This window comes from Coturnix japonica, chromosome 5 (genome assembly GCF_001577835.2).
Source record: "Coturnix japonica isolate 7356 chromosome 5, Coturnix japonica 2.1, whole genome shotgun sequence".
Classification (NCBI taxonomy): Eukaryota; Metazoa; Chordata; class Aves; order Galliformes; family Phasianidae; genus Coturnix; species Coturnix japonica.
Window position 1 is genome coordinate 30,118,659 of NC_029520.1, and position 26,552 is coordinate 30,145,210.

Below are 26,552 nucleotides of genomic sequence, written 5' to 3' on the forward strand. Positions count from 1 at the left end.
AAATGGAAAAAAAAAAAAAAAAAAAAAAAAAAAAAGGGAAAAAAAAAAAAAAAAAAAGCACAAAAAAAAAGCAAGTGGGGGAGCCCCGGGAAGAGACGCGCGCCCGCTCCCGCCCGCTGCTCACCGTTGTTGGTACGAGGTGATGCCCTGCACGTTCTGCGGGTTCCCGTTGGCCGCCGCTCCGGCTCGCCCCATGCCCGGCGCCGCCGGCACCCCCCCGGCCGCCCCGCCGGCCGCCGCCGTCACCTGCACGCTGAAATCCGGGAAGATCCTGATCATCCCCGCGGCTCAGCACCCGGCGGCTCTCGGCGAAGAGGCGCAGCGGCAGCGGCTCTCCCTCCGGCGGCTGCAGCGGCGGAGCCGGGCACGCTGCAATCCCATTAGTGAGTGGCGGCCGCTGGGAGTGAGGCAGGGCGCTTTGATGTGAGCTGCCGGGCGAGGTGGAGAGGGGCTGGGGGGGGGGCGCGGGGTAAGGGGGGACGATGCCGGACTGCGAGGGACTGGGGGGAGGGGAGCAAAGCTAAAAAAAATTTTTTTTCCTAAATTGAAAAAAGAAAGAAAAAGGTACGGCTAACAGCGCGGCGGCTGTGGATACAGAGAAAATCCAGACTGAGGGACGGGAGGAGAGGGGGGCGCAGTTACTTTGGCGGTGCGGTGGAAATGATGAGCAGCGAATGTTGCCTTTTTCCCTCCTCCTCGTCCCTCCACCTCCCCCTTCCACCCTACCCCCCCCCTCCCCAAAACGCGACTCTTGGAGGATCGCTCAGGCTCAATGAAGTAATAAGAAAGGCGGCGGAGCGCGGCTGGGCCCTCGCCAGGGGGGAGGGGGAGAGCCCCGCTCCGGTCCCGAGGAGAGGAGGAAGAGCGGCGGATGGTTGCTGCGCGAGTTCTCGCTCTTGGTAACTTGCTTTTGCTTTTGCTTCCCTCTCCTCCCCCCCCCCCCCGCACCCTCCTCCCCCCAACCCCCCTTTCTCTCTGAAGGGACGGTTTTTTCGAGCGAGGAAACGCTCCGCTTTTGTGCAACGGCGGAGTTTTTTTCCTATTATAGGGAGCTGACTCTCCTCCCCTCCTAGTGTGCAGCAATGTTATTGCCGCTCAAACTTGTAAGGTGTGCGCCGTGCGTGAGCGCACCGATCACACCGCGCAAAGCCCTCCGCACGCGGCACTCACCGCGCCGAGCCCCGGCGCCTCCTTCCGGGCTGCCCCGTGGGACGAGCGGGCTCGGAGCCTTTGTGCTGCTGCCCCCTCCCCCCCCGCCCGCGCTCTCCTCCCGGACCCTGGTCAGGGGAGACCCCGGCCGTGGACTGAGGGCCCACAGCGCGCCCCGGGAGCGAAGGAAGAGCGACACAAGAGCCCCTTCCGCAGGGGGGTCCCAGCGGATCTCCCGGCGCATCGGGGCGCTTCCGAACCACGGACCTGTAGCTCCGTGCTGCTGCGTGCCGGTGCGAAAAGTGCGTAGCAGTGCACTTTGCAGAGCAGCGAGGGGACATTGCGATCCAGGCGCACGGCAGTGCACCTTGCACCGCAGCGGCCCGCTGCCGGCTGCAGGCCGGGGAAGAGCAGCTCACAGAGCTCCGGGACGGGACAGGACGGGACAGGAAGCCGGGAGTGCCTCGGTGTGTGTGCAGTGCTAGAAAAGCCCCGCCGCCCCGAGGGCACCGCATCCTCTGCTTCCATAAATTAGAGCTGTCACCTTGCCCCATCTCTCCCTTTCCCATGTGTTCCTCCTGGAATGTCAGCTTGGCTCCTAATCTAACGGTATCCTCTCATCTTGACTTTTCTTTCCATTTCTACTCCAAACCAAATTAAGACGCACCAACTTGATGTTAAAACAGAGACTGTGTTCAAATCCTTTGTATTAAATAGCATCTGTGTTTGCATTCTGTTTTAATACAAAATGCTTTGGATTGCAGCTAATACCAGGAGATATGAAACTGGTTAGTCCCCACATGTTGCACATAAAAAGAATTCATAATGAGCATCTGTGGGATGTGGAATGGATCCCATGAGTTAGCTGAAGACCTCATAACGTAAGAGCTGAGAAGCCTAAGTGAATTATGACTCTCTTTCCTCGCAAGTAGGATTAATTTTCTATCCCACTTATATTCATTATCTATCCTGTTTATACTATAGGGACATCAATTGTTTGAGTGTTAAATATGAAGACTTTACAGAAACGTGTGAGTTAGCTTGCTCACAGAGAAGAGAAGGAACGTTGCTCGCTAGGAAAAAACCTTATTCAAATTCCATGTTTAAAGAGCTATATTAGATAAAGCTGTTCACTTCTTTTCAAGAACTGCTAGTCCTTTGCCTTTCTTTTACAATATCTTTAAAATGTGAGGTTTACAAAGTACTTTCCATCTGCCTGTGGCCCTCCCAGTGATGTCAATAGGAATTTTGCATGCAGATGAAGGCCCCTATATGGCCTTTAGAGAGCAGGTCAATAAATGGCTGGAGGAATAATTAAAGACTTCTGAGCTGCTCCTTTCCTTTTTCTTACAATATAGTACAAGACTGGCATGAATATAGGCTGGGCTACCACTCTAATTGGCTATGGAACAACGCTGAAAGGAATGTAAATGTGGGCAGTAGCCATTTTCCAAATGATCATTCCATCAGTGTATGGCCGGGCAGTAGAGTGGATGTAATCATGTCCAGGTCCCCATCCATTGACTGTCACTCTCTGTTCTACAGTGGCAGTTCCATGCAGGTTTTCATGTTTCAAAGGAACAGCCTGGACAGAGAGCCTTTAGTCAAACCTGCTTCAGCTTGGTCCTGAAAGTCACCAGTTTTCATCCATGGGAATAGAACCACTCTCTCTTTCTTTCTCTATTTGAGATCTTTTGTAACTATTGATTAGTATCTGAATTTAAGTGTTAACACAACTGAAAAGGCAGCCTCGGTAACTTTGCTCACACAAGTAGACCCATTGAGCCAGTGGAACTACCAACAAACAGATTTGTATGCTGTGAGACCAGCAGGATTCCAAGGTAGGTTCGCAAATGTCTGCAGAATACATAAGCATCTTCTTTCTCATCACCCTGGAAAGACACTAAATGAAACATATTATCTTATATTGCAGAAAAGTCCATTTTGATTGTTAGCATCTTTTGTGCCCAAATTAATCACAACAGTAAAACACAGAATTTCTGAGATGTCTTATTTTATACACCAATGAAAATATCCATCATCAAGCTTCTTCTCTGCACCTTATTAAATTGCGTGGGCCCAATTCACCACGCATTTCACCAGTGCTACAACACCGTGTGATGGATTAAAATGAATTCGGTGTGGCATGCTCGTGTGAAAGAGCTGTGAATCCAGCCTCATATTTTTAATTGAATTTATTTCTCATTTTGCTCTGGTTATTGACAGGTTCTGGTGTCTGAGTGACATACTTTTTGTCTAAATACCTTATACCATTGTAAGATATTCTGCAAGTTGCTTTAGTATTGATTGATCTAAGAAATGTTCTTATACAGTACCGCTGTTTCATACAACACACTCTAGATCTTCCTCTCTTAGGCAAAAACATAGTAAAGACAAAAATTAAAAACACATGACAGTGTGTAATATAATAATGTTTAATATTTATGCCTTACATATACCTATCTATCACAATTATATATTACATCTTGATTCGCATTGTCAGTGTACTGCTGTTCCTTTTTTTCACAGGTGAAAAAATCTCTCTTCTCTGGAAATTCATTTCCATTTACTTAAAGTTAAATGGTTTGACTTTGAATTTTCATTATCTGCTGTTGGAAGGAGCCTGTGACAGGTATGAGAGAGAATGCTACAAAGCTTCATTGTATCATCTAATTTTTGCTTCACTTTAGTCAGATATCATTTGGGTAGAGAGTAAAATACTATACGTAGAACAGGATAAGATAGAACAAAACAGAACAGAAATAAAATAAAATGAAAATAGGATATATAATGAATTACAGTAGAAAAATGCCTTTATCTTGAAGTGACTTTTTTTCCTCAGCTATACTGATTCTTCAGTAGTGAGAAAATTGAACTAATTTTATACAAAAGGCATATGTCATAACAGGATATGGCATTTATCTTCCTGAGATAGGGGTGACCTCATCATTCACAAGTGGCGTAGCTATGAATGAGTAATCAGCCTCCCCACCCATTAAGTGTAGATAAAGTCCACATCTTCAGAGCATTAAATATTCGATATATTATTTCACAACACGCCACCTCTACAAGTGCCCACTGACTGTTGCTTCAGTTGCTGCTACCAATATGTATCGTTACTGTGAAGGAAAGGAAGCTCCTCAAAAGGACCTTGTATAATAGCGAATGGGAGATGAGAAATGAGAATTACAGAGATGAGGAAAACAAAGGAAGATGGACCTGTGGGGAAAAAAACGGCAGGGATAAAGCATCTCTAACTGACCAACACCTTTGTTGCTGGCAATGTTCCAAAAGGTTTATAACATATATACAGTGAAAATATTTTTCATATTAATACTTCACATACATCAGCTACCACATATCTCAGGTTATATTGCTCAAGTTATTCCCAAAGGAATTTATCTATGTATAATATGAGACAAATATATAGTTAGAAAAGAATTTCTTTTTAGTATTTATCAGCAGTGTGTATTAGAGAAGAGCTGCAGTTAAAAAAATACAGTTTCTTGCTAGAACTCCATAAGGTAATATGATTTTCTCCTTCAAATGTTGCTGGATGCTGCATTTTGTTTTCATTCCTTTGTAGAGGCAGTGATAACATTTTGAAGAAAATATTTAGAGTTTAATTCTAAATTGAAAAGAACTGGCTGTTCATCAGTATAGAAGAAAAACCTCTAAATAGAATGTGTAGTCAGGAAAAAGACCACCAAAACTTAAATAGGAAGAGCTCAAATATTTTCCATCTTTAGAATTCCTTGATGTGTACTCAGGGTTGGAAGAGCAGATGAAGGAAACGACTTTTCTGAAAGGTTGCACTGCAATGAAGGGCAAGATTAAGGTAGTTCCCTCCCCCTATATTCAAAAGAAAAGCAAGCAGAGAGTAAGATAGAAGGAAAGTGCCTGGGGAAAGTAGCATCACTATCGAAATCATAAAAGATGTATAAGGACATCAGTGGAAGAACTAGAAAAACTATTAGAAGAATGCCCTACAGGGCTATCCCAATGGCTCAGCGATTAGCACACTGCACTGCCACTGGGAAAATACAGCCAAGGTTTGAGGCAAATCTTAGCGTCTCACTCATTGGTACTGGCAGCTGAGAGCCTTATGAGGATGGTGAGTCCACAGTGGAGAAATACTGATACACTGCTCACTTGCCCAGAGGTATGTACCTAGGCTCCATTTTGACCACCAAACATGTTTCAGGAAGGAGGATCATTTTTTTTTAAGTCATCAACTATCCTAATTCCCTATCTATGTGAAAGCAAAAGAGCACTTCATTTTCCAAGACCAGTATCCTTCGCTTTGTCCCAGAGTTTGGTTAATGAATTCTCTCTTAGCACCAGAAGTTTCCTGCAGCACTGGTCTTTCCCAGGTTTTCTGGCAGCACTAGCAGAAGATCGAGAGATGGATGGACAGTGAGTTTTTCCAGACTCTGCTTCTGCAGAGTGTAGAATCTGTGAATTCTGCAGTCTGTGGTGCTCCTCCAGTCAGTTTTAGTGCCCGTGTCTAGTAACTTTCTCTCAGGGCACTTTCAGACAAGCCTACTATAATGTCTTCTCCTTGGTACCAATAGTGCACTGGCAATTCCTACAGCAGTGGACACAATACATGAAAATTCACGAGACTGAGCATTTCTGTTTCCTTCCTGCTGTTCATGTTGGAAGTTCCAACCAGCACCAATATCAACAGCACAATAAAAGTTCTGTTTGCAGTTTAAAACCATGCTCGGTCCTCACAGCCATGCTTCTCCACATTTGCTTTTTGTTTGTTTGTTTGTTTTGTTTATAGTAATGGCATTATTTCTTTCAAGTCACTGAAGACAACAGTGCATTGTGTTCCTACATAGCACATCACAGTCCCAGGTGGGCAGCCATGTACATCTGGGACTCCAAACAGCTTCTGAAACTTCAAGCACATATGAGTCAGAAATAAATACTTTGATCATTGATCTTAGTGTTTTTCCATCAAGAATTAAAACTTCTAAGGAAATACATGTGTCAGAGACTTGAATGCTAGTTAGCCTCTGAAAGTGCATCTTCGTCTGGGAATAGAAATCTCTAAGAGGGTATCCATTCTTATTTACTATTTATAGACAGCTGTATTTATAGCTATTTGTTATTATGTGGTTTCAGGTCTTACTGTTAAGCTGATTGTCCAAAATCTTCCCTGCCTTCTTTCCACAATCAAGAAATTCAAGTGTTGAGCATACTCACAGGATACTTTCAAAGTTTAAACATCTCAAATCTTTTCAATTTCAGACTTCCCTTGGGTTAAAAACAAACTTTTATGCAGTTTTCATGCATGGTCTATCGGAAACCTTAAAGAGAGTTCTTTATTCACTTCAAAGTTACACGTCCATTCATATTATCTGTGCTTCAGTCAGTGCTTTCCATAACACAGTAACCACTGAGAAGAACTGAACAAACACAACAGGCAGCACTTAACTGAGTATCCTTACTTGTATTTTTCATTTGGACAAAAACAAACAAACAAACAAAAAAGATCTGAAATAATTCCAGCCTATTCTCACAGGCCAGGTATCTCATTGTCTGGCCACTATTTGCTCCAAATCCAAAACACACTGAATCTTAGATGTTAGCTGCTTTTGCATGTGTATCATTCTTTTTATTTCCATTAATTATTTTTATACTTGGTCATAAGTCTTGTCACAGTTTCAAAGAGTATTTTACTATGTACTTCATCAAAAGTAGACTGGACAGTAGTTTTTGCATAAATAAAGTCATTAACCTCACTGTATTCACTGGAATTACTCCCCAGAAAGCTACTTATTTTTCTCTTTTCCCTGTTGCTGCTGGATCACATTATCCTATCTTTATACACTCTTAGGTATTAGCAACATAGTGGATGAAGACCTTCTGGACACTGAAGGAAATAAGTCATGTCTCTGCCTGTTCATTAGTATATTCTTTTTTAAATTTTATGGAATTTAGCCATTATTCTCTGGCTACAGATTTAAAGCCACATAGATTTAATTACAGCGTGTACAATATGGGTGGATATTGATGTACATAAGAAGATTATAACTTCTTTGTTCAACATTAGTTGAATAGATTTTATTCTACTCTCTCTCTCTTTTTTTTTTTTTTTGACATTTAGTAAAGTCTGTTTTTGCTTTATTTGTACACTTTACATGGTAGTCTCTTGATGAGATTGGTAAATGAAAGTTGCTACTTGCTAAGGTTATAATCCTTTTATTCTCTGTATTAGTGTACCTTATAGAGAAGAAAAAGCAAGAGAACTCCTTCAGGTTATCTTTTCTCTTGATACGCATCTTGCATCGTGGGAAAAACCTCCTGCAGGTTTTCCAGGTGCTTTTTATTTAATATAATTTTTGCCTTTTCGGTTTGAAACAGGAGTTTATACAAAAGGATGTTGTAATAGTGGCAACAGAATCCATATAATGAAAGAAGTTATTTTAAATTGAAACTTGTAATAATGTTTTTCTCCTTAACTTTTCAATTTCTGCATCAGTGTTTTGGAAATAATCATTTTGTTTCAAAGCCTGTAGTATCGTGGGATGTTTCATCATTAATATTATAAAAGTAAAACCAACTTCATTTAACTTGACTAAAACTGTCATACAGGTACAACTAACTTTGAATCTTTTGGTGAATAGACAGATAGGATAGTAGTAGTTAATCCAATATTTAGATGTAACTACTGAATTAATTAAAAAGTTAGTAATCTGTCTTGAATAATGTTTCACAGTCCATGGTATTTTCTATGTTTTCATATTATTACCTTATTTTCTGTGCATCTGGTCTTCCACTATATGCCAACAAAATATACCAACTAGATTTCTCTAGGATGTGCTATAATCTATTACTCTTTCTAAAGCTGGAATTTTGATTCTAATGAATTTTACTGAACATTTTTGAGCATATAGAGAAGTACAGGGGGTGAAGAACAGCATAATAAAGAAGACACATTATGCAAAAAGAAGCTTTGAATTAATAAAATGACTAAAGCTGGTGTATCCAGACACCTGAAGTAGAAAGAAAGATTAACATTTTCTTGAACTATGGTATAGACTAGCAACATGTACTTCAGTGTTTTCATATCTGAAGATAGGAATAAGAGTTATACCACTTAAGCAGAAATAACTTTCTTAGCTTTCAGAATATATTTATTATGGGTCTTTATTATTTCTACTAACATCAATTTTATTTGCATTTGATTTTTGGGTGTGGGGGAGGCCATGAGTGGGAATAATCTAAAATAATTTGACTTTCAAGAGATTAAGGTCTTCAAAACTATTTTAACAATTGATGCTTGATATTGCAAATCATTCTTTTCCTTTCAAGTCCTGGTATCTGAATTATGATATTATTCATTTTATTACACACATATAATTCCATATGTTTTGTTATGATGCTGCAGGAGAATAAAATTACTGTTACTTTTTCAAAACAGGCCCAGAGTTGAATACACACCATCAAAACCATAGAGAAATGCGAATCTGACTTGCATCTCATGGTAACTTCTTACAGAATCATCTGAGGTTTAAGTATCTTTAGGATTCAAACTACCTGTATTCATACATTAATAGTTAGAAATGTAGTCAACCTGACACCACTGAGATGTAGTCCTTCCCCACCTCCCCAGAAAGCCAGACTGAGGGTTTCCTGAGGTTTTATGCAGGGAAAAAAGTAGCTAAGGAACAGAAAATGAATCAATGCCTTTTTCCTCCATGAAACACAAAGTTAATGTGAGAGTGAATCTATATTTCTTTGTTCAGAATTACTGTAAATGTTCTCTTGTGGAGAAATTGCTCAGTCTAAGGATAATTACAATTACACAGCCATTGAGGTGAATTAGTGTAGGGAAATGAAAGAGGCTCACCTCATCACTGAGGCAAGGAGCAGCAGTGACTATTCCAAACACTGGCTGTTCTGAAGCATCCTACTCTGGATACCCACAAAAGTATCTGCTCAGACAGCAGATGTGTATGCCATGCTTGAAGCTAATTATTTCTGCAGGGTGACAGTCTGAGTGTGATTAAAAAATATATATTAATATATATAGTATATTAGACCTATAAATATATCTTCTCTGATTTATTTGGTCTGAGCTCATCTATAAATTGTCTGGCTTCTGAAGGAAAATGGCAAAATTGTCTTGCAAGTAGAGGGATAGATTTCAAGTTAAATCTAAGTAAATTACAAACTCTGAAAAGCTCAGATGCAGCTAATTGAAGTATGCAAATAACCAAGGATGCATATACATGTCAAACAGATACCAAATCAGAGATCTGAATGGAAAAAAAATAGTTCAGATTATACTTATCCTCTAGGAATCCAAGAAGATTAAGGACAATGTTATATTAGAGAGTAGTGGTTAGAAGTGCAACACACCTTATTCAGTCATGAATATGAGGAATAACAGACTGGTATTCTGTTTCAAGAGAGCAAGCAGGCATGCTTGTCCTCCTCAATTATCTTCACTGTCAGTCAGACTTCTTGGAAGAATTAGGTGATTTCCTCGAGCAGAGGAGGGAAAAAATAAAAATAAAAATGCCAGAAAAGCCAAAAAAGTAAAACAAAGCACTAAAAACAAAACAAAACAAAAATAATCAAACAAAAAAACAAAAAAAACAAAAAACCCACCCCCTCAAAAAAAACCAAAAAACAAAAAACACAATTATATCAGACACTTCACATGCTTTTTATAGAAAACAAGAAGGATTGCTGACATTTTTGATGTTTATAGTATCTTTATATAAGCTTTATGCACTGTCCTTCCCTCCGCAGGGAAAAAAAAAAAAAAAAAGTTTTGAAAGATACTTACAAAAAGACTGCATCATGCTTCTTTCTAACACCCCTCTCAGGGGACAATATTTGCCACCAATTCTCAAGAATCAGTAAAGAACAAGGAATAATTTTCACTTAAGTATGCTGAGGATTCATTTTTATCTTTATGAGTGTTTGAGTATTTAGTCTTGACAGCATGATAGTGGAAACAGTGGTCTACTGTTACTAAAAATGAGCACTGAAGTGAGGAATAACTTTCTTTTAGTAGTGTTTTATTGAAATCAGTGGGCTAATATTATTAGATATGGTTCTCACAGAAGTTTTGGAGATTCATTTTTGATAGCAAGCTAGTGAACCCTAAGGGAAGTGGCTACAGAAAGTTAACTTCACAGTGAAATGACATCCAATACAGCCCTATTTTGCAGAAAAATAAAAGCTTTGTTGAGAGCTGTGCATCATCACTTTCATACAATATATAACGCAGTATAATAGATACTAGTGGAGCAACTGTAAACACATATTGCCATTAGATTTTCAGGAAAAGCGTACAGTATGATATCACCTAACAGACCAGGTCACATAATACTGCAGCACATTTTCAAGAGAGAAATAATAGTTGAGATAATATATTTCATGCTCTTTTAACCTCAGGCTTTCACTTTTTTTTTTTTTTTTTTTTTTTTTCTACATAGCTATAAGAATCACGCTGATGGAGTCCAATGTCTCTTGCAATAACAAGAAAATACCATCAGCACATCCACCCTACACAACCAGTCTGCCCTTCTCTACCAAGATGGAGGAATAGTCTTCTGCCATCTGAGTAATAGTATCTCCACTTCACTGACATACTCAGTGGAAGAGACAAAGCAAGATTTGTAGTATTTGATCAAGGGAGAATTAAGCTACTGATTAGGAAAAAACAATCTTTGATTTCTTAAAATTTAAATGTAAACAAATATTAACTTCTCAGATGACTAGAAGAACTTACATAAAACCAGTAGAAGCACAACTGGATCGTACTCTATTTTGTGCAGGCTCCTCCCTTTGCCACTTAATGAATATTGTCATTCCACAAACTTTCAACAATATTATTATATTACAGTAGAAGAACCATCAGCAGGAAATACTGTACTCAAACATGAATTAGGTATGTGGCATATGTAAATTGTTCATTCTGGCTACAGATTGTATAACTGATGTGCAGATTTATTTTTTTCTTCCCTTATCTCTAAATACTTCCTGTACTCTGGGCCTGTTTTCCTCTGATTAAAAATAATAGTGTAAAATTTCCTGTTTTAAGACACAGGCCCAACATTTCCAAATTTAATTGAATGCTTAGATCCTTATACACATGTGTGTCTTTGCAGCTCAGAACTATGTAATCACGGAACCATGAACGTAGAAAGCACTGGTAATGAATATCCCATCAGCACTAGGACAAGGCACACAACCCAACTTAGTCAGTGCATAGCGTAAGAATAAATAAAGAAAATTCATGAAACCCAGCAAACAAATGACTTAAAAATCCAAGTCAGCTGATGCAGATTAGTTTAAGCAGTCTCAAACCTATCCTCCAAAGCTGCAGGTGGGCAATGATGAGAAAAAAAAGAAGCAAAATGTTTAAATGCCCTGTCTCCTTCAAGCGTAATAGATGAATTTTCTCATTTTGCCTTAGCTGCAGGAAGCAAATCAGGTATCTCAATACAGAAGATATTTATGTAACTTTGAAGTCACACTAGCATATTACATGCTATTCAGGTCAGTTTGAAAACACTGGCACCTGACCAGCTACATTAGTGCAATGCTCTGTTACACCATTCACATCAACACCCAATCTTTCAATGCCAATTCTTTGCAAAAGTTTGGCAGATTCAACCCTCAGCAAAAGTTGTGCAGATTTTTAAATCTGTGATGTACTTTTTTGAGCCTTGAGGCTGCCTTGTGATACAGCTTTGTAGAAAAAAATTCAAGGAAATTACATTATTTTACAAATTTGTTTATATTGCAAATTTACCTAGATTCTTGTTAACAGAAAATTGATAATTCAGAACTTTATTGAAGCCTTTAAACAAAACAAGAACTCTATTGTATATTTGGACATATTCTCCAAAAACCCACAAGCAACAGAAATACATGAAAAAACACATACTGAAATCAAGTTTGATTTTGAAAGAGCATCACAGTCAACCCATGCATAAGTCACTGAACACTGGGTTATTCGTTTTGACTAAAAGAATTCTGCATACTAACAGTTATGATAAAAGAAAGGATGATTCACAATCCTGATAGCTTCTGAAGGGCCAATATTATTGAAGAAAGAAAAAGAATTATATTTTGACAATTTAACTCCTTTCTTAAAAAAAAACGGGGGGGGGGGGGGGGGGGGCTGGTTTAATCAAATAATAGTGACTTAATATAGCAGATATGACCAACCCTAAAATACCTTCATGGTAACTTTACCACAATATTCTTTGTAGAAGGGCATGCACATAGTTATGTATGCATGGTAGAACCCCTGTAAAGTAATAACTTTTAATGAACTAGCCCTGTTAAAATAATACATTTCTGGGCAACAAACCAAATATGTACAGGAATACAGTGCAAACCTTCTGAATGATAAAGAAGGAAACTAACAAGAAAATAAAACTACAAAAGGAATGCTCAATAGAAAATTGAATGATAAGCCTGTTTATATTAACAATTGTACATGTTTCCATGAAGTCAAACTAAATACGATAAGAGAACCTTTTAATATTCCTATCTGATGAAGAAATATATTTATTAAAACACTTGACCTAACAAGGTTGCTTCTAATTTCATCTCTTGCATTGATTATAAGGAAATGGTACCAGGAACGCATTTGTTCTTTTTAAAGTATTTGTTTCATTGTAGATATTTGTTCTCCTTTGTTAGGGCAGCACAGCACACCCTGGTAGAGATCCAGTCTCTGAAAGCAAACCTTATACCATTTAAAAAGTAGGACCTGCATAGAGTTTGATCCAGGTCCTCAAAGAGTACTAAATACAAAACTCCTTTTAAAAACAAGAAACAGTACTACCCAAGATGCAGATCTTCAGTGATGCTTGGTCCTCTAAACTCCTGTGAAGGCCAAGGTCAAGTCTCAGGAGGCAGCGAGCATATGGATGCTTCAGGCATATGCTGTCATCCTAATGTGATATTCAACTTCTCCCTCATATTTGGAAGCCAAAGTTGGTGATGATATCAAGTCTGATAATGATGGGGCAGAAGTTCATGAGCATCTTTGTTTAGTTTTACAAAGCTAATTGATACATTAGGGAGGATCTGAACTTCCAAGCACAACATCAAAAAGTCATTTTGCTTCCCTGAGCATCAGATTGCCTATGAAGACAAACCTCAGGAATGCTGTCAGGTTGTTAAGACTATCATTAAGTTTAGACCTCCCAGCATCTCCTCTTCTAACATCAGACCTATTTGTTGCCGAAACTAATTCTTATTTTAAAAGAGGAGGATATCAAAGTTAGAGGAGCTGGGAAGTAACCTATCTGTTGAACAAGCTTTCTTTAAGTAGCAAGAAAGCCTTGAAAGTAAAGATTGCTGAAAAATGACAGGAAATCTATTACATTTGGAGAGAGGATATCAAGGTGTGAAAATAAGATCAGTCACAAATACTACTGAATAAAGCATCATAGTAAATTAGTTTTCAAAATGATATTCTGAAGGTTAAGTATTTCTCCCTAAAATAAAATTGAGAATGTTTTCAGTATTATTTTTGTTCCTTCTGCATGTATCATTCTACTTTCCATTTATTCTTATTTTAAAAAATAATAATAATAAATAATAAAAAAAGTTCTATCCAGATTTTCACTGAAAACAGAGAAGGTCTAACATCATAAAAGAGGTACAAAAATTGGGTAATAATGTTTCATATAAACAAAATTAGTTTGTTTTTCATGTTTTTATGGTTCCATCCAAACCCCAAACTCCCTCTGTCTCCTGATGCTAACTGTGATGCTGCCTTCTGCCCTGGTGGACTTGTGCCGAAGACACCTGAATTAAGAGGCAGGTGGCAGTGCTTTACATATACAGGTCTGTGAATGAAATATAGCAGATTAAGTGACTCTGAGCTGATAACTACAGCCTCTGTTCTTCTAGCATTTTCAGAGCTTGTGACTCATTGCCATTCTCCTGAAGTTGCAGAGAAAGGACAGACGGTTTTAATTATGATCACAAAAAAAGTCTATCAGGCATATGGAGATAACAGCCTAGAATTTTTACGAGGCCTTGGAGAAGTTGGTTTGCCAGAATATGAAACTCTGGCAGTTGACTTATTTGAGCCTGGGAGAAAGTTTCCTGCATCTCTGAATGTTTGCCAGGAGAATCTAAAAATGAAGATACAATTATATGACCTTTGCTTAGAAATGGATGAAAGAGGAAAAGTAAAGATAACAATAGCTATGGGTCACTAGGAAAATAAAACAGAACACTCTTGCAAGAAGTAATCATGAAACATTTTGAACTTTATCTCAAAGTCCCTCCTCATGGGACTTGCTTGAAGTCCTACCATGTCTTGTTGAAGTCAGTGAAATTTTTGTGCCAGATGGATGGAATTCTTGATAACTGTATGGTGATAGCTGTAAAAGATTTGCAGAGTAGCGCAGAATTTAATTACTTGAAGACTGTTTTAAAATGAGCATTTGGGATAGGATGGGGAGGCAAGAGAGCAAAGGTTTCTTTATATCCTGGTGACATGTTAAAAATTTAAAGAAAAAACCTGAGAAGTTTTTCTTCTAATGGAGAAACTGATAGTACTCTATTCCTGGAAAAAAAGTAGGATTCTTCCTACTCCAATTCTGGATGCCTTTGTTTCTGTGTCTTTCCACTGGAATTGGAATCTTTTAAGAGAAGGTTATGAGTATGCTTAATTTGCAAACATTACAATAACTCACAGTCTAGATAAATTTAACTTTACAAGAAGAAGCTGTATGAAGAACTCTGAAGAACAACTGAAAAATTCAGGGGGAACACCACGTTGAATAAAGTGCATTAATGAAACAGAGTAATGACTTTTGCTCTTTGTGAATGAGTATTCTATGGGAACATGCTGGAATTGCAGGGAGAGCAGAGTCAGACTCCAACACAACACAGTTCCCACCAGCATCATGACTGCACTGCTTTCTTAAGCACACCTCTGGTGTGGTGTTTGTGTTTTGTTTTGTTTTGTTTTTTTTCTCTCCACAAAGAGAAATAACCTAGCAGCAGCAAATTATGAGTAATCACTGACCATTCAGAGTAATAACTGCTTTATTCTAGGAACTATGTACAAGCATAGGGCAATTACAGCTGCCTTCTAAGTGATTGTGTACACACAGATTCCTTAGCACCTTCACATTCTCTCTTGCAACTTATATATCTCTTAGATGTATAGACACATAAGATAAGCCCTGAGTAAACAGGGCTCAAAGTTTGTAGATTTTACCTGAGATCGTTTCCCATCCCCAAAAAAAACAAAACAAACAAACAAACAAAAAGAATGCAATATCTGCAACAACACTGCTTCTTGGAGAAAAATCTAGGAAAACCAGAGTCAAAAAGCCTGACAAATTCAGAAGTTGTTATTCAGAGTCAAGCCCTTGTACTTAGAATGACTTGCAGCTCACAATATTGGCTCTAGAAGAGCTTTTTGAAAACATGGACTGCTTGTCTGGTTCTCTCTACAATTGAACAGCACAATGAGGATTTAGAGGAAAATTTCAGGTGGAACAGATGATTGCAGAGCTCATTTAACTTCCCTGCTGGAGCTAGGTATTTGACATCAGTTGACTATACAGTCAGCTTTCTACATAGAAAGCTACCATCCTGTTCAAAATCCTTGAGATGGGCTGTATTTGGGACATAAAAGTCCACGTAACTTTCAAAAATCATGACTTGTCTGTGTATTTTTGCCCACACAAGGAATCATTCAATTTTTTTCTCACACTTAAATTCCTTTACTAAGCGGGCAAATTTCTGCATTGTGATGAACACTAGCAGTGTTAGCTGAAACCAAACCACATCAAACATTACTCAACTAATAAGTAACCTTGTTGAGATCAACATCCCTACCCAATCAAAACCTATATTGCTCTGAAATCCACATTAGCTACCACTGTTCCCTATTAAAGGCATAGACAGGAGTTAAGTAACTCTTAAATTTTTACATCCATCAAGATATACTATTTCTCTGAGCAAGCAGCAGTACACTGCTTTCTGAGGACAAGAGAACAGTGACCAAATTGCTATTGAATCAGCTTAACTACAAGTACAATGAAGCCTAGAGCTGTAGCCATTTGGCAAAGAGCTTTATGATCTGTTGTACTATGGCATGAATTCCCTGCAGAGATTTGGCTTCAGTATGAGTGCCAGCAGCCATTGCCATCACTGTATGATCGAGGTGGGGATGGAGTAACAATATGGGAGTAGCACTGGGAAATTCAAATTTTTCCCCCTCTTTTTCAACATATTTTTCCACTTCCATGTGTTTTTTATTCTGATTTTGAGGACAGAAATAATCATGCACTTACCCTGTAATAACGTAGTAATCTGTCATATAAATACCCTGCCATTATATGGTAATTATGGTTTCATTAAATGATCAACAGCTACCATGTTAGCCAAGAATAATTACACATTTGTGCGCTGTATCTTAAAGTGTTCTCTGCACTTTTTTTTTTTTTTTTTTTTTAATTGAAAAGGGAAAGGGGAGAAAAAACGTTCCCTCGTGAATAAGACCACAGTTTGGCCCAATGCATACATTTATTCAGTACGACTTGGAATGCCACAATCTCCTATTTTGACTTTATTCCACAGCATACCAAGGTCTCATTTAAAGGAACTTCACCACAGCTATTATGGCTGCGCATTTTCAAAGTTTCCTGAATAAGGGGCCATTCCACATTACTGCCTTTTTTCCTTTTCACTTCCAGTGCCAATTCATTACTTTCCAGAAATTTAATAACACCCCAGTGTGTGGACTACAGCTCTATGTCTGTACAACCTGGTTTAACATTTGACACTGACCAAAACAATCTGCTAGGTTGAAAATGTCTGTGATTGTCCTCAACTCTGAATACCTTCTTATACTTTGCAAAGAGGGACATTCTCCACTTTTGAAATCTTTTAATTTCTTTAAGTTGAAATTGGGGATATTGGATGCAAGGAACATGCTTAATATTCATAGAAGACACATTAAATTGTACTGAATAGACCAGTGTATGTAGATTGCTAAAATTTACTATGTAGACATGGTGAAAAAAAAATAAAATAAAATAAAAAATTTAGCTGCACATTTTCCTACTTACGGCTTTTCAGCACAAACACATGATTATTCACTGCATACAGCTTTTGACCATTCATTGAAACGAGTGTCAGCTGTTCCAGTATTCTGGATAAATACATGAGGAGTGAATTTAGAGTGAAATTCACATGCCTTATCGTGGTCTTAAAGGACTCTGAGTTACCCCAGGGTACCTGAGCCATCTGCACAGAGCTGGCTGGTCCTTCAGGAGACTAATGATCTCCTGGAGTGGCAGACACAGCCCAGGGGGGTATCATTCAATAATAAATCTGACCCCAGCCACCCATGTTTGAGCTCTGCCATCTTCTTCCTAGCCTAGCAAGTGGCTGGGCTGAAGTCTGGAAGCTTCAGTTCTATTTCACTTTCCTGGGCCAAGATTTCTACTAAGAGATATGTGTGTAAAAATACATACGGAAAAGAGGGGATGACGTAAGGAAAGAAGAAGGGCACTTTCAGAGATTCTCTTTTAAACCTCTCCCATATTATGTGTAGCTTTTCACCATTCATTCCTGCATTTCTCTCCTGCCACCAAACGCTTTATTTTGCAGACATGTCACAATTTTCAGATACACTCTTCCCCTTCATCTTTCCCTTTTCCAGCTCTTATTAAAAACCTTCTGTTTTGGTAGTTTTCACCTGTTTGTCAGCATTTCCCCTTTCCTTCTCCTGTGTAAATTAAATTGCCAGTTCTGAATTTCAGGGAGCCCTTTGTTTCCAGCCTACTCATAGGGTCTGATTCAGCATGATAACTTGAGACCATGCATAACCTGACATGGTCATTAAAAGTACACACAAACTGAAATAATTGAGCATGTGCCTCACAGAACATCTTCCAAAGAATTTCACTTCACTAAAGAGTAAAAAAAGGCAGGGTTATTACAACAAATAATCTGGACCATTTTCTTATGCTTGGAGTAACTTTAGAATAATCTTTTTTTCCTAAACATTTATGATATTTACATTGAATTAACGCAAACAAATTTTCAAATACAGTACAGACACAATGGTGGAACCCTTTCTGAAATGCAAACTTTTCATTTCCAATGGAAAATTATTTTTATGCCCATTTTCTCATACTAATTTATTTATTTCCCAAAGACAGAAAGACACACACTCTGTGATACAACTAATATATCCTATATTTACAGGATTGTTTGGATTTTAAGAGCTGAGCACAGACTCAGGATGTGGTTGAACACAGAATTCTAATCATAACATCAGTGGTCCAGTAACAGCACCTGTCCACTGACCACCTAAAGACAACACAGCCCTCTGTTCTTAGAATGTAACACAGACTGTTGTGTACCATGATCTATCGATTTGTATTTGTACCATGTCACTACTTAAAGTGAGATGAAATATACTCTGTAAGAAAAAGGTATCCTAATGCAATCTCTCAGACCATATGGGTCCAGCAATCTGTTGCGAGTACAAATGCCTGTGAGGTAGGTGCTTCTTGGAAATAATGATCAGAGGTATAAAAAAGGGAAAAGGTGTGTAACGCAAGAGAACTGAGAGTACTCAGACATAATCCTTAATCTTTGTAAATCATCACTGATGCCATAGGTTATGACACACAATGAAGTTCTGGGCATATTGCTGAATAAATTAAGAGGATCAGAAAACTCAGATAATTTCTAGATCCTATGTACTCCCACTCTTACATTTCACACAATAACACACATTATTTATAGATGGTTACAGGGTATCTAAAAGTATTTTTCAAGAGAAATTTGTTCCCAGTCCTTATTGTAACTATGCATGTACAGAGAAAAGAAAAAACTGCAATGAGCAGGAGAATGCAATCAAGAAAGTCAAAGCTAGACTTGTACTCCCCCTCCCCAATTATCACTCAAGGGTGAGTACCTGACTGTTGAGAAGGGAAGAGCAGCTCTGTCATGTTTTATTTATATATTTATTTAATTTTAAACAGCTTTGCTAAGAAAGGGAATAATTTACTACCAGGAAACCTACAAAAGAAAGATGACCACTGTTAGTATATGCAAGTAGAACATACTCAGGTAACTTGACCCATATTTTTAAAATATATATATATATTTAGTCGTCAGGGGTTCCAACACAAAGGCTGTGGTCTTGCAACTGGAGGCTTCTAATTGAAGCCCCAGGGCCCCATGGGCTCATCCTAGCAACAGGGTCTGCATATGTGCCCTAGGGTGGGAGGCAAAGTCACTAACAGAGCAAAAAACATTGATACGAATGGCTTACTTAAACTTTCTGGATGCTCATACACTGACTGTTTAAAATCAGCTGAATAAAAGAGCTGAACAAAGCTGGCACCTTTTTATCTGCATGTATTGGTCTCTTGTTTCCTTTTCCATTTATAGCTCTCACATTTTAAAAGTAAGATATTAAGGATTTTATTTATACCAGGAAAACATCTTCTAATGATAAAACGGAAGCAAGGGTAAAACATAGGAATGAGATGAACAGTGACACAGGCTTTGAACTTGAAAACATTTTGTGCTGTAGCTGAATGCATTGGCAACAAGCCATACAATTTGTGTAAAACCCACGTGGGTGGATCAAAATGCAAATGATAAGGATGCAAGGACACCTACAAACACATTTATTCTGTCACGTAATTTGTTGTGTAAGTATACATTACATGAAAAAAAAAGAAATGCATTTCAGGAATACTGAAGTGAAAAAATCAAGTCCGTTCAGTAAAGGTGAAAATAAAACTGTTCTTATTTACAATCACCTTTTAGAGCTGTGCCAAAATACTCTTTTGGTTTTGTCTTTTTCTTTTTTTAATAAACTTTTGCTGTGTTTTTGAGTGGTTCTGTCATCTTTTGAAAGGGTTCTCTTTTTCAAAGTGGGAAATCCTGTTAGTAAAGGATATCTCCAAAGAAAAGATTTTGAAGTGCACATAAAAGGCACTTGAGATGTGACTACTCTACAGCCTTGTAGATCACATCAGGTGAAATCAGGCAGTGTTTAAAAAGGTAAGAAACCGAACCACTGTGGGTGACCCTTCATGGCCCCTGACAGCCTAGAAAACTGGAAAGCTTCTTCACCAGTCTGTCTTTCTAATTGTGTTTTTTCATTTTGGTTTCCAGACATAACGGTTTAGTAAAAACAGTAAGTATCATAGAATGGCCTGGGTTGAAAAGGGTCACAATGATCATCCAGTTTCAACCCACCTGCTACGTGCAGGGTCACCAACCACTAGTTCAGGCTGCCCAGAGTGAAATCCAGCACAATAAACAACCTCCTTTGGCAACCTGTTCTAATGTGTCACTACTTTCTGAGTGAAAAAACTTCCTCCTAATATCTAAGCCAAACCTCCCCTGATTCGGTTTAAAACCATTCCCCCTTGTCCTATCTGCCCATCTGCCCTTGTAAACAGCTGTTCTCCCTCCTTTTTAAAATGTTCCCTTCAAGTACTGGAAGGCCACAATGAAGTCTCCCCAGAGCATTCTCTTTTCTGAGCTGAATAAACCCGCTTCCCTCAACCTTTCTTCATAGGAGAAGTCAGATAAATTGCTTGTTTTTCCTTTCTTCTTCTTCCTAGAAACATTCTAATGCGTTTGCTTTGAATACCAATGAAATTTTAGCTACTCTCCTTTATGTATAATACAATTTTTTTTTATTTATTTTTTTTTTGGGGGGGGGGGGGGGGGGTAGTCAAATTAATGAATGCTTGATATGTTAACTTCCAGAGCATTTATTGCAAAACAATAGAAAAAGAATCACCAGATTGTTAGAAGTCTGACCAACTGTATCTCATTTACAAGACCTTCCTTTGCACATTAAATCTGAAAAGCAGTCAAGAAGATATGATAGAAACTTTCTCTTTCATGTAGCATCAATACTCATTTTTCCCCTGTTAAGCCTACTGGCATACTACTAATACTATTATTGTCAATACTAGCCCCCATGATATTAAATGGTAAGACTTGCTATTCAGGAAGAGAATGCAAACCCATTCAATTGGATGGCCACAAACAGATACTGAGGGAATAGTATTACATACATCACATATAGTAATAGGACAGCAAGACAGGACATTTTCCACTCAGCAGCTAGAACAAATCATTTCCAAAATGATCTCCTAGAAATCCCTGTTATTAAACCATAAAGACAATTCCTGAAGTATTTGGGAAACCTGAAAATCTAGAGTTAAGATTTAGAATGAAAACAGCCATACTTCACCCAGCAAAACATTTCCTGTGGTGCAAAAACAAAACAAAAAGCAAGGAAGCAAACAAAACCACAACAAAACCAACAAACCTTAAGTTTCCTAAGATCTGTAACCTGAGTGTGACAATGACACAAAAGCCATATCTTGTGTCTGTGCCTCTGCTGAGATATACTGTGAAATGCTGTGAAAAGAGGTCATTAACTTTGTTTCACATAAATCCCAAATAATTAAAAAAAAAAAAAAACAAAAAAAAACCCACTTGCTTCCTCCACCTCTATCAAAGTTTCTTCCATTCTGTACTGGAATTTTGTCAAAATTCACCTCTTCAAAGGGCTGAGACTATGTATTCATATAGGATGAGGAGTCATACTGTGGACAAGTCTACATTTTACTTAATTTGTATCACATACGGAAAGCATAGACTTCCCTGCCTTGTGCATTTGATATTGTCTTTGTTATGAATTGAAGCAGTTAAGTTCAAATTAATTTCATGAAGGATTTAGCAACAGGTAGGCGGATCCTTATCTGCCTTGATTGGTAAACACCAAATGGACTAATACAATGTAGCAAATTAATTTAATTATGTTCATGTGTACTGTATGCATAAAGGCTTTCTTTTTACTTCTTGAAAGAAAATACCCTCGACGTGAAACAAAACCGTATGTCGTAGCTAATTAACTAATGGCTCTAAATTGCCATAACTAACAGATGCATGCCTAGGTGTATTCACATTGTGAATCCACAGAAGGGGGCATAAGAAATTAAGAAGTTTCAAATGGAAGAGAGCTCACTCAGACAAATTACTTTACTCTAAATATCATAATTGGCTTCTCTTACAAGAACCAATATTTTCAAATTCCAGAAAGAGTAAGTGAAGGACTTCATTAATTAAGGACTTTACCCTTGAAACAAATATCTCTTTGTATATATGGGTTCCCCCCCCCAAACACACTCCCCTCCCTCTCTTCCTTTCTGCTCTCTTCTTTTTAGCTGTAGATGCACAAAGCAGTATCGTGATCCAGGATTTGTTTGAAGAGATTTCATCTGGAATGGAGTCAAGCAGGGCAGAGGCAGGGGAGCTTTTACAGATTATGACCTGTAATCTGGTTAATACTCTGAAACACAAGGATCCAAACGTTGAGTAGTTTTGGAAAAGACTAGAGCCCATGTAGACACATCCCCATCTGACAAGATATGCTGGAGGCCAAGATGAAACCAGCTATCTTTACAGTCCCATATGAAATGAAATAAAGTTTATTGACACTTACATGTACTGTTTTCAACAAGGTAAAATTCTAATAAAAAAAATAAAGCCTCATTCTCTGACTCCTTGCATGTTTCTCTTGGCTACAAGAGACTGCACAAGGCTCTATACAACACTAAGAATTTCATCCAGGACTGTAAGATGGTGGCCATGGTTTCATGGGGTCAAAGCTTTTAATTTTTTTTTATTATTATTTATTTATTTATTGAGGTCATCAGACAGCAAACTGGTTCACAAAACCTGGCTCAAGGCCTCAGCTTCTGAACAAATTTCACACCCTCATGAAAAGCTAATTATGTAGATATAAGATACATTCTACATCTCATTCTTGAGGAACCAGGACACGGGACAATGTCTAAATAAAAGCTCTATGTCTACATCAGAATTCTGTTTACTTCTATTGTCAAATAAAACACAAACAATATTGTAATCACTTGGAAATAGTTCCTGAATATGCAGATTGTGCTGAAGAAAGATTCCATGGGATGAATGGAAGTATATTTTACCTGCTGCATAGGGTCATTTTAAATGGACTTCTGGCACGACTGATTGAGAACAGGTGGCAGAACAACAGAAACTGCAAGAGATCATCTATCGTTACATGAATTCTTTGGTCCTCTCTATGATAGAGAGAAGCACAAAGGCTATGAAGTTCTTCAGCCAATATACTTGAGCAGCTTGATTTTTTTTTCCTCCTTCCTCCAGATTTTATCCTATTTACCTAGCACTAAGGTAAGGGATGTATGTTATACATACAGTTTGTACTGAAAACTAGTTAAAATTAAGAAATAAAAAAATGGCAGATTCAGCACAGTAGACTATTTCCTACTTTTATTTTTCTCTAACCTAAACATAGGAATTGCATAAAATTGTATTTCTTTCTGCAGAATTCAAAATAAATCTCTAAGATCAGAACAAGCTGTTTTGTATAACTGGGCTAATTTCTGCATAACAGAGACAAATAACATATTAATTGAGTTAGAAATAGAAATACATCCATCTTGAACCTAAGCTCAGCACACCTTATTTTGGAAGACAGTGAAAAATAACTATCCAAATTCATTAATCTTCCTGTAGTTGCATGGAAGAGCCTCTGGACACAGGTCTAACCAGAGTACTCATGTGGGATTTGTCTCACAAACGAGAGAGAGTTTATGTGCAAATTTTAGCTCTCCCAAGCTAAATTAGTCATCTGGATTCCTTTTCCAAGTTAGTATAGAGAAACAGACACCACCAGAAATCAATTCTGCACCCTCAAGATAGATATCCCAAAGCCTTTGACACCTAAAAAGTAAGTGTGGTAAAGGCTACCTTAAGCAAGATATGTACTATAAACCCAAATGATCTGAAAGTCTATTTATCCCACTCTTGTGATAAAAAGAAAAAGCTCAAGGGTTCCATCCTTATCTTCACAAAAATATAACACTCTCTGATTCAAGTGTCTTTCTGTCCAAATATATATACACACACACTTCTAGTCATAATTTTCAGTCAGTGGCTCATTTTACACCTTGTTCATTTGAGTAAATAAATCCTTATGATTAGATAAACATTTATTACAGGTCCTAAAATCTGAGCACTTTGTCAAGTAATGTGTGCGCACAGTCACATGAAGAGTAAGAAACAGTTGCTTACATTTTCAGCTTTAACTCAAGACATTCCTGCTCTTTTCAGAGTTGTTTCAAAGTTCAAACATCTTTTTTTTTTAGTTTGGAGAAAATAGGCAGGGATTATGCCAGTAAGATCTGTCCAGAATTAACAGTACCTCTTTTCTCATACCATCCTTTTTTGGTTGTTCCCCTTCACTCCCCCCAGCTGCATTAGCCCTCTTCATCATAACTTTGCTCTCACAAAGAAAGTTTACAAAACAGACTAAACCCAAGATCTTTTAAAACAGCATCCTACACAAGTGGGAGAAAAAATACCAAAACAACTTACAATATTGCTGATAGTCAGCAGCCATACATGTAATGCCAGAAATTGTTGGTAAGCTAGCCCAGCTTCTAAGAGTAGCCGTGCCCATTGATCCAGAGAGAATATTTTCTTTATTTCAGTTTCTCTAATAGGTTCAGGTCATTAGCTGTACTTTTCAAAGCTGAGAAACTTATTGCAACTTTTAAGAAGCAGGAACACTTTCCCCTCCCCCCCCCCTCCTTCTAGTCTGTGAATAACAACCAGTGGAACAGAATGAAAGTAGAGAAAGAGTAACTATTAAATCTCAGACACTGTACCCAGAAAGAATTACTCTCCCACTTCCTAAGTTAAGGATAATCAGTTCTAAATTAAAAACTTTAATAAAAGTGTATTAATTCTAGTCTGTTAAATAGAACAATTATAAATTTAAGAGAGCTTTAAAAAAAATTGTATTTACCAGCATGTTGTACTGCTCACTTATTGGAAAGAATAAACTTTTCTTTAAGGAAAGGAAAGTATAAAGAAAAGGAAAGTATAAAGGAAGGGAAAGTATAAATACATAACAAGTCGGTATTTATTTGTACAAATCCAAGCTTCCTGTGTTCTGATTTAAATCAATTCACCCTGAATTCAGTCTTTCCAGTCTCTACGCCTGTGGTAGTAGAGTTTTCTGGCCCTTCTTCAGTTTCTCAGTGTCTTTGTGGTAATGGCTGTGCCTAAAAAGGGAATGCAATGTTCCAAGTGACTTCACACAGACATGCCTAGGGCCCGATCCAAGCCTATTGACAGCATTTGGAGTCCTTCCATTTGCTTCAGTGGACTTTGAATCAGTTATTTTATAAGGATGTTACCTCCTGGCTTCCTGATCCAATAGACATGCATAAAGAGGCCAAATTTGCTGCACTTTTTTTTTTAAATACTCTATTTAATAGAATCTAGCTCTCTTTTCTAAATTACTATCTTATTCACATAACAGTTTTAGGTCTCTTTCTTAACTTTAAGGCATTTATGATGAAAGTAATAACCGTTACCTCTTTTTTGTGTTTTTGTTTTTTTTTAATTGAATCCAATCTGATTACTTTCTATTCACAAACCTGATTCTTCTAGATTCCCTCTTCTATTACATCTCTGCTCCTCACAAGTAATGGCTGCCCCTCCCATTTCAACATCATTTATGAAAATTAGTACCTCTGTTACTGTCTTTCTGAGTTCATTAAGGAAGTGAAAGAATGCCTACCATAATACAGATTCCTGTGGTAATCTGGGATTCTCTCTCCTTTTTGCAGCAGTGCTGTTGGTCAATGCCCTTTGCAGACAGCCTTTCAAACAGTAATGTAAAGTCATAACCATCTTCCCAATCAATCTTAATTTGTAAAAATCTGTGAACAAATATGGCCTAACATTTAACCAGCATCCAACAGTAGCGCAGCCAGCCCTTTTAACTCTACTTGTACTCAGCAAGACTTTTCAGCAAATTCTTATGAACTCTCTCAGCTTATTAAATAAGAGCATCTATTATCCTGAAAAAAAATAATTAAGTAAAAAAAAAGAACGTCAGCAAGTGCTGGTAAGCTTTGCTAGAATTAAGCTAATGGTTACTTATTTCATAGGATTCTTATTTACCTGTATGTTTATTGTCCCTGTTCTTCCTCCTAGTGGTATATGAAGCAGAGATTGTCAATGATCAGAACATTTCTGAAAGTTAAAAACCCATCTTTACAGTTCTTGTAACGCTGTGTATCTTAGTTTACTAAGAATCAAAATAAACACATCACTGGTACAACAACTTCAACTCCTTTGGGACAGGTAAGGTGTCAGGTACCTTAAATAAGTTGTATGGTGACAATAATGAAAAGATAGTAGTTGTAAATACCCAAAAGGTTATTTACAGGAAAAACTCACCCGTATGGAAGCCTTTGGTCTGCTGGGAACCACTGAGGCAATCTCCACTGAGAAGTGATCTCCAAGAGATG

The 26,552-nt window shown here is 38.0% G+C and overlaps 1 protein-coding gene and 1 long non-coding RNA gene across 6 annotated transcripts in view; one reads left to right on the forward strand and one right to left on the reverse strand.

Moving 5' to 3' along the window:
- The window catches only part of LOC107315026 (neuronal PAS domain-containing protein 3-like), a 171,791-nt gene extending 170,645 nt beyond the window's left edge, over positions 1-1,146 (reverse strand). Inside the window, exon 1 of one of the 4 annotated variants that reach the window (XR_001555746.2) lies at positions 125-1,146. Coding sequence is in view for 2 of the 4 variants with exons in the window: in XM_015864976.2 (XP_015720462.1) it covers positions 125-279 (155 nt within the window). In the remaining 2 variants the exon portion in view is untranslated. The remainder of the gene's footprint in view (positions 1-124) is intronic. The other 3 variants (XR_001555749.2, XM_015864976.2, XM_015864975.2) reach the window with 3 other exon arrangements.
- LOC107315027 lies at positions 787-12,286 on the forward strand. 2 transcript variants are annotated; one of them, XR_001555750.1, is made up of 3 exons: positions 787-899; positions 3,679-8,647; positions 10,614-12,286. It is a non-coding gene; the product is annotated as an uncharacterized LOC107315027 (long non-coding RNA). The 2 variants fall into 2 exon arrangements; XR_004307394.1 differs by lacking the exon at positions 10,614-12,286 and having other exon boundaries at positions 3,679-9,943.
- Positions 12,287-26,552: the final 14,266 nt, after the last annotated feature.